This window comes from Trichechus manatus, unplaced genomic scaffold, assembly GCF_000243295.1.
Source record: "Trichechus manatus latirostris isolate Lorelei unplaced genomic scaffold, TriManLat1.0 scaffold00025, whole genome shotgun sequence".
Taxonomy (NCBI): Eukaryota; Metazoa; Chordata; class Mammalia; order Sirenia; family Trichechidae; genus Trichechus; species Trichechus manatus.
The window spans coordinates 14,530-27,589 of record NW_004443961.1 but is presented as its reverse complement, the minus strand read 5'-3'; the positions used below and the strand labels follow the sequence as shown (position 1 = coordinate 27,589).

The window sequence follows — 13,060 nt, the reverse complement described above, 5'->3', positions numbered from 1 at the left end:
TAGGGTTTCCAAGGCTGTAATCTTCACAGAAGCAGACGGCCACATCTTTCTCTTGCTGAGCAGCTGGTGGGTTTGAACTGCCGACCCTTCCATTAGCAACCGAGCACTTAACCACGGCGCCACCAGGGTTCCTTCATTCAGTCATACTAAGGCCAAAACGATCCGCATGAAGACTTCTGAGCAAACACTACACCCCCTTTTGCTAATCCACATTCTTTCCCTAACCAAATGTCTACGCAATGAGACAGAATCTTTCCTCTGTGCTTTTAAAACCACATATTTAAAAATAAACATACGATCAACTGCCTATCTCAGGGCAAACGCAAATCATGGATACATTCATCTGATGGAGGAAAAAAATTTTTTTTAATTTCCTGGCCATTCCAGGAAATAAGTCATGTGACTATCAAGCAAAGAGCGATTTAAAAATTTACCAGAATAAATACATCCAAGTAACTGTTGTTCAGAATTTGACAGGCGAAGGGCCCACGTAGTTCATTCTGACAAAGCTGTCTTTCCTGAAATCACGTTTGGAACTCTGCTTTTGCAGCTGCTCTCAGCGCTGTTGATGAGGGACCTCGTAAAAGGGTCCCATTACTCTGCAGTCACATCTTTAACCCAAACTGGTATTACTTCATTTGACAGGCTTGCTTGGACACCAGTGACGTGGGCTCTTTCCAGAAACGATGTACGATATATCGTACATGAATGCACGTGTACACACACAGAGCCCTGGTAGCAAAGTGGTTAAATGCTCACCTACTAACCAAAAGGTCGGTAGTTTAAATCCACCAGCCACTCCATGGGAGAAAGATGTGGCAGTCTGCTTCCATAAAGATGACAGTCTTGGAAATCCTATGGGGCGGTTCTACTCTGATGGCAGTGGGGTGGGAGGTACACACACACACACACACACACACACACACACAATAAAAGTCCAACTTCATGAGAGTGCTTGCATCAGAGGAGAGGGGAGAACAGGTCTGGAGAGCAAGAACAAAGACAACTTCAAGTATATCTGTAGAGTTCTCTTTTTTTATTTCAAAAATATCTAAAGTGAATATTAGGAGACCCTGGGTGGCACATCATAGTTAAATGCTCAACTACTAAGTCGAAAGGTTGGTGGTTTGAACCTACTCAGAGATGTCTAGGAAGATAGGCCTGGTGATCTACTTCTCAGCCATTTAAACGCTATGGAGTGGTTCGACTCTGCACACATGGGGTGTCCGTGAGTAGGAGTCCACCCACGGCAACTAACAACAACAAAGCAAAAATGATAAAATGTTAATATTTGTTAATTCTGACCCGTGGACCCACAGAGAGTTGGCACATTATCATCTCTATTTTCTGTATCTTTGAAACTTTTCAAGAAACAAAGGAAGCACGTTCTTCCTCAAAGGAAAAAGACTTTATACCATTGAGTTTATCTTAAAAAATAAGTGTGCTCCAGTCTCTGAGAATAATCCTAAAAGGATTTCTAAAAACATTGTGGATACTGGTGTTATCCTAGAATAAGTGGCAGGACTTCAAAGATGACCACTTTGAAGTCACAACAACACTCAGTATGGAGGGCTCGGAAGGGGGCCCCTCTCTCCCAATTCATTTTAAATTGACCTCCTTGCTCCTTGAAGACCAGTTCCATAACTCGTTTGTCTTTGTACCTCCAGGGCCTAGCACAGCACTTAATGTAGTGACCCTCAAAGCTGGGTGAATGAATGAATGAACAAATGAATGAACAAACTTCCACACTAACCAGCCTAGGATTATGAGCCTGCTAATTTATGTACGGGCCATAAACAAGAGATGCGAGAAAGAGAGAGGGCTGATTACTTCACAGTTCAGCATTTCTGAATTTAGTTCAGTTTAGCTTAAGTATCATTAAGTAACTTGTTTGTTTGTTTTTTGTTTTTCTCGCCTCTAGCATAGAAGACCACCACCCATCTGTCAGTTTGTTGCACTGTGGTGGTTTCCGTGTTGCTGTGATGCTGGAAGCTATGTCATCAGTATAGCAAATACCAGCAGGGTCACTCATGGTGGACAGGTTTCAGCAGAGCTTCCAGACTAAGACAGACTAGGAAGAAAGGTCTGGTGATCTAATTCCGAAAATTAGCCAGTGAAAACCCTATGGATCACAACAGAATATTGCCCAATACAACGCTGGAGGATGAGGCCCCCAGGGTGGAAGGCATCAGAATACACAGTGGCTGCAAGATTGGACTCAGGCATGCTAAGGATGGTAAAGATGGAGTAGGATGGGGCAAAATTTTGCTCTGTTGTACATGGATTGCCAGGAGTCGGAGCCCACTCAACGGCAGCTAACAACAAGCATAGGAGAACAAGGAACTTTCTCCTTTGAATAACAGGAATGATAGGGGAACTCATAGGCTTTTGAGGTTTCTGAGCAGAGTGATACTAACACCTTGTGTTGGCCCCAAAAGCTAATCCCAGAGGAAAAGGAACACAAAGAAGTGTGAAACAAGCGGACGCTCTCTGATCCGAGCAAAAGCACATACAATGAACCATACAATCTGGAATCTTATTTTGTGATAGAACGGGATTCTGATTTTCTATTTGCCGCTCCATTTAAAGGGGCTAGAGTTTACACACTCCCAAGAGAAACAGATTGGATTAGGTCATTAAGCGAAGTACAAAGTACAAGCGCAGCTCTGACCATTAGAGTCTGAAACAAAATCAAGAAGGAACTAAGTTCATGATGAGCAGTGTCTGGGTCTTAAAGGCCTGGGAGCGGCCTTCTAAGATCTTCCCCTGCTCTCACCCTTTGGGAGCAGGGGAGAATGAAGAAAACAGGATACAAGGAAAAGATTAGTCTGAAGGACTAATGGCCCACAGTTGCCACGGCCTCCACCAGACTGAGTCCAGTACAGCTAGATGGTGCCCGGCTACCACCGACTGCTCTGACAGGGATCACAATAGAGGGTCCCGGACAGAGCTGGAGAAAAATGTAGAACACAATTCTAACTCACACACACAGAAAAGACCAGACTTACTGGCCTGACAGAGACTGGAGAAACCCGAGAGTACGGCCCTCGGACACCCTTTTAGCTCAGTAATGAAGTCACTCCCGAAGTTCACCGTTCAGCCAAAGATTAGACTGCCCCATAAAACAAAATGAAACTAATGGGGCACAACAGTTCAGGGACAAGGACTAGAAGGCAGGAGGGGACAGGAAAGCTGGTAATAGGGAACCCATGGTTGAGAAGGGACAGTGTTGACATGTTGTGGGGTTGTTAACCATTGTCATAAAACAATATGTGTACTAACTGTTTAATGAGAAGCTATTTGTTCTGTAAATCTTCATCTAAAGTACAATTTTTTAAAAAAAGAAAGAAAGAACTAACTTTAAAAAAGAAAAAAGCAAGAACTAAGTCATTAGAATCAATGTTTACCATTAACCCACCTATTCAAGGAACAAAGACAGAAAGTGAGATAAAGGTCACCACCATCTTTGACTGCATATAAGGCAAACGAGAACCAAGAGATGCGTGACTATCTTAATCCCTAAAGAATGACTTCAGAGGTCGTGCAGAGACCTGGGAGACAAACTGAACGAGCAGACGTAAAGACAAGGCATCAAGAGCGGCGAATACAGATGGAGAACGACAAAACAGCGCTGGCGTGAACGCCGGCCCCGGTGGGAGTGGAAGCCGGTGGAAGCTTCCCGCGCGACAATTTGGCAACGTGCATCAAAAGCTGGGAAAACGCCTCCTTTCTCTGACCCAGCAATTCCACTCCTAGGAATTCTTTCTTAATAAATTTTAATTTTGGTGAAATATGTATCACAAAACATTTGCCACTTCCACCATTTTTACACGTACCATTTAGCGACATAACTACATTCGCCATGTTGCGCAAGCATCGCCACTATCCGTTTCCAATTTTTTCATCACTTTTAATAGAAAGTTTGTACCCTTTAAGTAACACCTCCTTGTTTCTCCCTCCCCCAGCCCTGGTACCCACTAATAAACTGTGGTCTCTATGCATTTGCCTTTTCTAGATATTTCACGTAAGTGGGATCATACAATATTTATCCTGTTGTGTCTGACTTATTTCATGTCCAAAGCATATGAGACATAGTCTCCCCATCCTTGCTTCTAAGAAGCATTCTGGTTGTACTTCCTCCAGGACAGATTTGTTCGTCTTCTTGGCAATCCATGGTGTAGTCAATGTTCTGCACCAACACCATAACTCAAAGGCGTCAATTCGTCTTCCGTCTTCCTCATTCCTTGTCCAGCTTTTGCGTGCATATGAGGCGAAATGTGAGTGATCCCTTTTCTTTTTCTCACTCTGTTTTTTCTATTTTTGATGATGAACATGGTGGTTCCACCACTACCATGTCTCCCTGTCTAATTCTGCACTTGATCTGAATGCAGCAGGACATGATAGAACGATCTTACACCCTAGGCCCACTTTTCCAATTGATTTGATTTCACCAGAACGCAGCATCCAGATGGGTTCATATACACTCTCAGTGATATCAACTTGTCGGAGTGTACTTCATCGATTAATCTCTACGTTACAGTTTAAAATATGGCAGTTAAAGTAGTATCTATGCTACGTAAAGAGCCCTGCTGGCGCAATGGTTAAGTGCTCTGCTGCTACCTGAAAGGTTGGAAGTTCGAACCCACCCAGCGGCTCTGCGGGAGAAAGACCAGGTGATCTGTTCCCACAAAGATTACAGCCTAGAAAACCCTATAGGGTAGTTCTACTTTGTCACATGAGATCACAATGAGTCGGACTCGACGGCACCTAACAACATCTCTGAGTTGTCAATACGGCAAACCGTCCCACTCTAATGCCAACTCCAGAAGCATGGGAACCACACTTAACCACAACTACACACAGTCTTGGTTGTGTTTACCTAGAGCTTGGAGAGTCTTTCTGGCTGCTGCCTGGTAATAAGTTAGACTGGACACTTGTAGGAACAGGGATAGCACGTCCCATTGTTTTTCCCTAACCACTGGCCAGACCATCAACAGGCACTTGTGGTTAGCTATTGAGAAGCCACAGTGTTGCTGTTCCTTAGTCTTCTCTCATCCCTGACTCTTCAAGCTATTGTCTCAACCTTGCCTTCTCAAGGTCCCTGATACAAAGGATGGAAAGTCTGGATGAGTGTGACACCATCCACTCTACCACTAGCTCCGTGTGGGAGCTGAGACGGGAGGCCTGGTCCCCGGAGCTCTGCCTCTCTCCCTAGGGAACCACATGATTTCACTACATTTTCTTTCCACAGGTCCATGCAGCCATAAACATCATCTTCACATATAGGTGTAAACTGTAGAAGCTCAAAGAACTCCTGATTAAAGAAAATATCACCCTGGTAGAAGGTTCTCTCAGTGTTTCATAAGGCAACTTCAGGAGCCCTGGTGGCGCAGTGGTTAAGGCACTTGGCTACTAACAAGAAGGTCAGCAGTTTGAACCCATCAGCCACTCCGTGGGGTAGTGATCTACATCCATAAAGATTATGGCCTTGGAAAGCCTCTGGGGCAGTTCTACTCTGTCCTGTAGGGTCGCTATGGGTCGGAATCGACTCCACGGCAACAGGTTTGGTTTAAGACACCTTTACAACAGCACCAGATGCCTGAATTTCAAGTGGTGCTTTCCAGAGAATCTGGAAGAAAATGATTCTAAACATGAAAGACCAAAGATTTTTAATTTGCTTGTCCCAGGGCCTCTGTTGGTCTTGGGTTCAGAACACATCAGACAACACAAAGCAATTCCTAAGCGCACTACCCACCATTGGCCCCATCGCTATGTAACTGGACATAGTGAACACAACGGCTTCCGACATGCAACACGTGTATCTCATGTCTCCTGTATACAAAGCAATTGTGCTGCCAGGCATCGAGTGGTACAGTACATATATAACCTATAACACATGTGTCCTCATAGTCATAATAAACGCCTATGTTACTCGCTTATGTATGTACTATACTTTCTATCGTTGTTTTAACGTGAGCATAGGCAGCAGCATCCAATCTTATGTATCGTGCACCTTTTGAGTGTTATAGTGTTATCTCTCTGTTTAATTTTCTTTCAAAAATATTACCACAAACTGCATCAAGGCTCCCAGACACAGCCGAACCAATGCTAGCGACAGCAGCAGCAAGAGGCAAAGGAGAAGTGTCAATTTGGAAGTGAAACAAAAGGTTATTAAACAACACGAAGGTGGAAAATCAGTGAATGCTATTGCTCCTGATCCAGGCATGTTTGCGCAACATCCAAATCACATAACGTTCTATCACACAGAACACTGACGCATGACTGTATATACCACTTGAAGGTCCCTGGGTAGCCCAAATGCTTTGCGATCGACTGTTAACCTAAAGGTTGGTGGTTCAAACCCAGAGTGGCACCACGGAAGAAAAGCCCATCTTTCTGTAAAGATGACAGCCAGGAAAACCTTATGGGGCAGTTCCACTCTGTAACACAGGGGGTTGCCACAAGTCGGAACTGACTCAACAGTAACAGGTCTGGGGTTTTGATATATCTCACTTACAAGAAATTAAATTTTACTCTTTCATGGGAACCGTAGTTTTGGGGGTCATCTGCATCCATTGGCATAACATAGTTACAAAGAAAATGTTTTACATCCCACTTTGGTGAGTAGCGTCTGGGGTCTTAAAAGCTTGCAAGCCACCATCTAAGATACATCTGTTGGTCCCATCCCACTTGGAGCAAAAGAGAATGAAGAAAACCAAAAACACAAGGCAAATACTAGCCCAGAGGGCTAAAGGGCCACGTGAACCAGAGACTCCACCAGCCTGAGACCAGAAGAACTAGATGGTGCCCGGCTACCACCAGTGACCGCCCTGACAGGGAACACAACAGAGTTCCGGACAGAGCAGGAGAAAAATGTAGAACAGAATTCAAATTCACGTAAAAAGACCAGGCTTAATGGTCTGACAGAGACTGCAGGAACCTCCAAAACTGTGGCCCTTGGATGCTCTGTTAACTCAGAACTGAAAACATTCCTGAAGCCCACTCTTCAGACAACTATTAAACAGGACTATAAAACAAAAAATAATAGACGTGACGAACGTGCTTCTTAGCTCAAGCAGATACACGAGACCAAATGGGCAGCTCCTGTCCCAAAGCAGGATGAGAAGGCAGGAAGGGACGGGAACTGGTCGAGTGGAAACAGGGAACCCGGGGTGGAAAGGAGGAGCGTGTTGTCACATTGTAGGTATTGTAACCAATGTCACAAAACAATACGTGTATAATTTTTGAATAAGAAATTAACTTGAGCTGTAAACTTTCACCTAATGCACAATAAAAAAGAGAGACAGAGAGAGAATATTAACCAGAAAAAAATAAAATTTTTTTTTTACTTTTCCAGCTCAGAAAAAACCCCATGCTGAATCTTTTCTCTCCTATGTCTCTGGGCCGTGGGCTCTAGGGAAATGCTCAGCCACAACAAGACAAAACTAAGCAAAGCAAAAAAGTCTTCTATGATGATTTTCAACATACGGAAAATTTAGGCTTCATTTGGAGCCCTTCCTGGGGTGGCACAGTGGTTAAGAGCTTGTCTGCTCACCAAAAGGTCGGCAGTTTGAATCCACCAGCCGCTCCTCGGAAACCCTATGTGGCAGTTCTACTCTGTCCTGTAGGGTCGCTATGAGTCGGAATCCACTCGACAGCAACGGGTTTGGTGTTTTTGGTTTTTTAAAAGCATGGGAGAGTCAGGGCAGCCGTGGGGAAGAGCCCGGGGGGGTACTCCCAGGTTCCGCCCTGGCTTTGGCCTTGTCCCTGAACTGGGCAATGACGCTTGCAGGAAGCCACAGAATTTTCAGAACCGTGGGGATCATGCCTATCTTCCGGGAGATGGTGTGTTTCCTCCTGAGGTTGGAGTGGGCAGAACTGAGCTCTTAAATAAAATAAAATGTTTTCTCTATCGGATCGACTAGGGAGCACACTGGTTTCACCCCACAAATATTTTTAAGGGATAGTCTGTATCATCCTGCACAGAAAGGTGAAAAAAATGTGAACACCTGCTGAAAGTGACTGACGGCCCTATCGCGACACCCTCTCACGTTGAGCGTCACTCGATGCACCGTAAAAAATAACAGGCCTGTGAGGGAAAACACCTTCTCTTCCAGCTTCAAAACTGCGAAACATCACGTTGTTAGTCCGTTTACATATTACATGCTGATCAAAACACAGAACAATTTGCCCCTGCTGCTACCGAAATTAAAAAAAAAAAAATTAGTTCCTTTGCTTGCTTTTAAGGAAAGTCTTCAACTACAAGGATAAAATAGCATGGGCCCAATTAAGAGCACCGGCTTTGAGGCCGTTTGGAATATCAGCTCTGCTGCTGCTGGTTGGGTGGCCCTGGACACATTCCATGGCCTGTGCAGGTACGTCTCCAAGCTCGGTTTTCCTCCTCTGTAAAATGGGCATCATCGTGCGAGTCTCATCGGGTTTTTGTGAGGATCTAATGATAGGACCCATTAGATGTATCACAGCGTCTGGGACATATTAAATAATCGATAGATGGTCAACGTCAATATCATATTGTTGTGACGTTGTTGTTAGTTGCCAAGACAGCTCCTACTCACAGCAAGTTTACACACAACAGAACAAAACATTGCCCGGTCCTGGCCATGCTCACAATCTTTGCTGTCTGAACCCACTGCTGCAGCCTCTGTGTCAACTCAGTATTATATCAACACTAAAAGAAAAAAAAAAAAAAAAAAGTAGTTGCTGTCGAGTCTGCTCTGACTCATGGCAACCCTACAGGTGTCCGAGCAGAACTGTGCTCTATAGGCTTTCCAATGGCTGGTTTTTTGGAAGCTGATCACCAGGCTTTTCTTCCAAGGTGTCTCTGGGTGGACTCAAACCTCCAACCTCTCGGTTAGCATCCAAGAGTATTAACCATTTGCACTGGCCAGGGACTCCTGTATCAATACTAGTTATGTCTTTATTAACTCTTTCACGGCCCATGGGATGTGTATGCGTGTGTTATATTTTCTGCCCATGGAGGTGTATTGGTGGGCATGTGAACCACTTTAGTACATTCTGGCATCGTGGCAGATACTGGTGCAACTGCCTAAAAAACAGGAACTTGGTCTGTGCCGCATTTGAGTGTTGAGAGCCATTCACATGAGGAGATGCTTCCCGGAGGAGTGACTGTGTGAAACTTCTGTGTCTTTTGGCTTCTGGACAGCGAGATAAGGCTTGCCAGTATGTTTACTATTTCCTTTGTGTTATCGGGAAGGCATGGTTATTGGCATTCAGAAATATTCAAGTAAATGAGTTACTTTGGGGTGAAAACAGTTTGTGATGCGCATCCTGGGCCATGGGACCAATATGTCCCACATGGTGGTGTGCTTCACGGAATGGCACCGCTCTGGCCCACTCTGCATCAAACTGGTAACAATTACGTGCAGGAAGCGCAATGTTTACTTAGTATTTCATGCGTATTTTTGGCAAGTTGAATAAGATATTTTACGGCTCAAGTGTAACCAGGAAGTGTGATGCACTGTGGGACCTATTTGTCCCCCATGTGTGATGTGCTTCATGGAAGATGAGACTGATATGTCCCACTTGCTATTGGCACCCCATTTTTCAAATAATAAAAGTCTACCAACAATGATTCAGCATCCATTCCATTCATGAAAAAAACATGGCATCACCAAAAAATCCCTCCCCCAAAAAAATTCATCCATGAAAGGGTTAATCCATTGCTTTGAATAATAATTTCTGCCAAGCTCCTTACCATAACTCTTCCAAAATGCTTCAAAGGGGAAAACTGAACTCCGTGAATAGGAATCTTCACTGCATATTCTTGCCTGAAGATTACAGAACATTTTATATTTTATTTAACTTGAGTGGGGCTCCTCTTGGTCAGATTCCATTACACATTCTGTTCCACTGAGTGTGTTTCGTGCTCTCAGCACAGGAATGAAAGGCATATTGGAAGAACACTGGCCCCAAGACAGTTCTCGTCAACCACTGGCACCTCCTTACTCAACCCCAAACGGGTGTCTGCCTGGAAACTTCTCCAAACCTTTCTTTCTCGGGATCTCAAAGATGGTGATGATGAAGATGATGAAGTGACAATGAAGTTGATGGCAGTGCTGATGATGACAGCTAACATTTATCTAGCATTGATTCAGAGCCAGGCACTGCAAGCACTTTATACATATTATCTCACTCAATCTCACAACAGTCACACAAAAGAGAGGTGCTATGATCCTCTCCACTTGACATATAAAGAAACCAGAGTTGAGGAAGGTTAGGTAACATGCCCAGTGTCACACAGTTATCTGGCAGCACTACAGATTTGCAAGTAGATCTGATTCCGGCTGGGTTGCTGTTCGTTGCCATCAAGTCGATTCCGATTCATGGCGACCCCGTGTGTGCAGAGTAGAATTGTGCTCCACAGGGTTTTCAAAAGCTGTGACCTTTTGGAAGCAGACTGCAGACTTATCTTCTGAGTCGCCTCTATGTGGGTTCAAATCACCAACCTTTAGGCCAGTAGCTCAGCGTTTAACCATTATCTTTAGCCTCTAGGGCTACACCAACCCCACGCTCGCTTTCCAGTCCCTGGGTGGAGCAAACAGCTTGCGCCAGACTACTAGCGTAAATGTTGGTGGTTCAAACCCACCTAGCAGTGCTGTAGAAGAAAGGCCTAGTGATCTGCTTCCATAAAGATTACAGCCTAGAAAACCCTACGGAGCAATTCTACTCTATAACACATGGGGTCGCCATGAGTTGGCAATGGGTTTGGTTTATAGGACCAGTTCAGGCCCTGGCTACTCTCTCCAAACCAACTCCACTCAACCTCAGAGTCACACTTCCTGTCCTAAACATCACAGGGATGGACAAGTAGTCCCTCTGGCAAGTGGTGCATCCCTAATAACTTCAGTTGACCACCCCCCCATAACCCCCAAATGAACTGTCCCTCATGGCATGCCATAGCCATGAAACCCAGGGCAGAAAAAGATCCCCACAGGGAGACTGCTAATATGCTTTATGCCTTCTGACCTCTAAATTAATATCCAGGACACATTAATAATTAAGCTTATTTTACAGATGAAGAAATAGTAAGGTAAAGGAAATTGTGTGCTCCCAGCTACATAGCAAGTGGAATGCAAATTGCCACTAAAGCTCAGCATGCCCTCTAGAAGTCCTTCAACCAACCCACCAGTTACCGTGGAGCTGACCCTGACTCATGGCGACCCCATGCGTGTCAGAGTAGAACTGTGTGCCATAGGGTTTTCAATTGCTGATTTTTCAGAAGTAGATTGCCAGGCCTTTCTTCCAAGTCATCTCTGGGTGGACTGGAACTGTCCACCTTTCAGTTACCAGCCAAGCTTATTAATTGCAAGACCCAGGGCGCTGGAAGTCCTTACCGTCTTATTTTTCTGGGCTTATAATTTCTTGTGGCTCAAAACTCTTCACGAAGTGGCAGCACAGAGATGAAATTACTCTGGAGCCAGGCTTTCCTGGGCTCAGCTAAAAGGTGACTTTACCTACTCTTAAGTGTGGGGCGGGACTATGGTGGTCCCTCCACCCTTCAAGGCTAGCTTCATATTATCCTTTAACCAGACAGTCTCAGGGCAAGACACAAATGCTCCCAAATCCTTGTCAGCAGTTCTCAACGGAGGAAAAACTGCCACGAAAGCACCTCTGCTGAGAACTTTGAGCATTCCACCTGCCTCTCTTGAGTCTGTCCAATTTCCATTACAAATGGCCCAGCGAGCTGAAGCTGGGATCTGTGTCTGAGTTCCTTGCTGGTGCGCTACAAATGTAAAAATAATGTCAGCTCCAGGCCATTCCTTTGTGTTTATTTAAACGGAGGACTTTAAAAATCACTTTTTCCACTTCATAGCTCCTCTGGACCCAGGCATAAAAATAGCGATGGCAGCAGGAACCAAACTTTTTCTGGAATAATAAAACAGAGCCCTCCCTACTCAGGACCACAGACGTTTTGACGCAGCTCCTCAAAGCAAACCTGTCACTTCAGCTACCTCGTTTCTAACCCTTGCTCAGAACAACTTCAATGGAAGGCGCAGTTTATAAGCAACTCGTGGGCGCGCCCATCAGCTCCCCAGGCCGGCCACCTGTCAGAACCTGCAGGCGGCCTGGGCGACGCCAGGCGGACTACGGTGGGGAGGTGGCCGGAGGGTGCTAGGGGAAGTGACACCGGTGGTGGAGTGCAGCCCTGGGGAGGTGGCCAGGAAGTGGCTGGGAGGGGGCTCGGGGAAGGGACACCGGTGGCAGAGTGCAGCCGTGGGGAGGTGGCCGGGAGGGTGCTTGGGAAAGGGACACTGGTGGCGGAGTGCAGCCAGGGAGAGGTGGCCGGGAAGTGGCCGGGAGGGTGCTCCGGAAAGGGACACCGGTGGTGGAGTGCAGTAGAGGGGAGGTGGCCGGGAGGGTGCTCGGGAAAGGGTCAGTGGTAGCGGAGTGCAGCCGGAGGGCTGGGCTCGGGGAGGACCTGGTTGAGCCAGGCGTGCGGGCCCTCAGGGAGGGTCGTGCGTGCAGAGACCGTGCGCTCGGGTCTCAGGCGCGTCCCGGGGCCTCCGCGGGGCTGCCTCGCGCTGCCGCCCCGGCGTCGGGGCGCCCTTACCTGTTGATTTTGAGCGCGAACGCTCGGCGCTCGGAGCTCGGCAGCGTGGCCATGGCGTCTGGGCTTGAGGGGCGTGGGGCGCGGGGAGCGGGGCCGCAGGGCCGCTGCAGCGCACTCCGAGCCGGGCGCCGGCCTCATCTGTCCGCCCGGCTGGAAACTTCCGCCTTTTCACCTTCGCGCCGCATTCCCCGGGGGAGGGCCCGCCGCGAGCCGGGCCCAGGCGCCCTGAGCCCGGGCAGGGGGAGCACGGGCGGTGACCCAGCGACCACGGGGCACAGCCCGGAAATTCGCTGCGCCCGAGTTCCCCCAGGGAATGTGGGCGCGCGGAGCCCGCGCCTTCTGCATGTCCCACCGTGCTTGCGCTGCCGGGAGCCCAGCTCAGATCTCCGAGTGCTTGATCACATTAAGGGTTAACACCATTCCGTGGGAAAGGCAGGTTTTTACAAAGGAGTCGGTGCACTCTGTCAC

General features: G+C 46.8%; 1 protein-coding gene across 2 annotated transcripts in view; it reads right to left on the bottom strand.

Annotated features, from left to right (window-relative positions):
• The window catches only part of DOCK8 (dedicator of cytokinesis 8), a 227,026-nt gene extending 214,333 nt beyond the window's left edge, over positions 1 to 12,693 (bottom strand). Inside the window, exon 1 of one of the 2 annotated variants that reach the window (XM_004373530.2) lies at positions 12,593 to 12,693. In XM_004373530.2, coding sequence (XP_004373587.2) covers positions 12,593 to 12,645 — 53 coding nt within the window. In that variant the 5' untranslated portion in view covers positions 12,646 to 12,693. The remainder of the gene's footprint in view (positions 1 to 12,592) is intronic. The other variant, XM_023728576.1, reaches the window with a different exon arrangement.
• Positions 12,694 to 13,060: the final 367 nt, after the last annotated feature.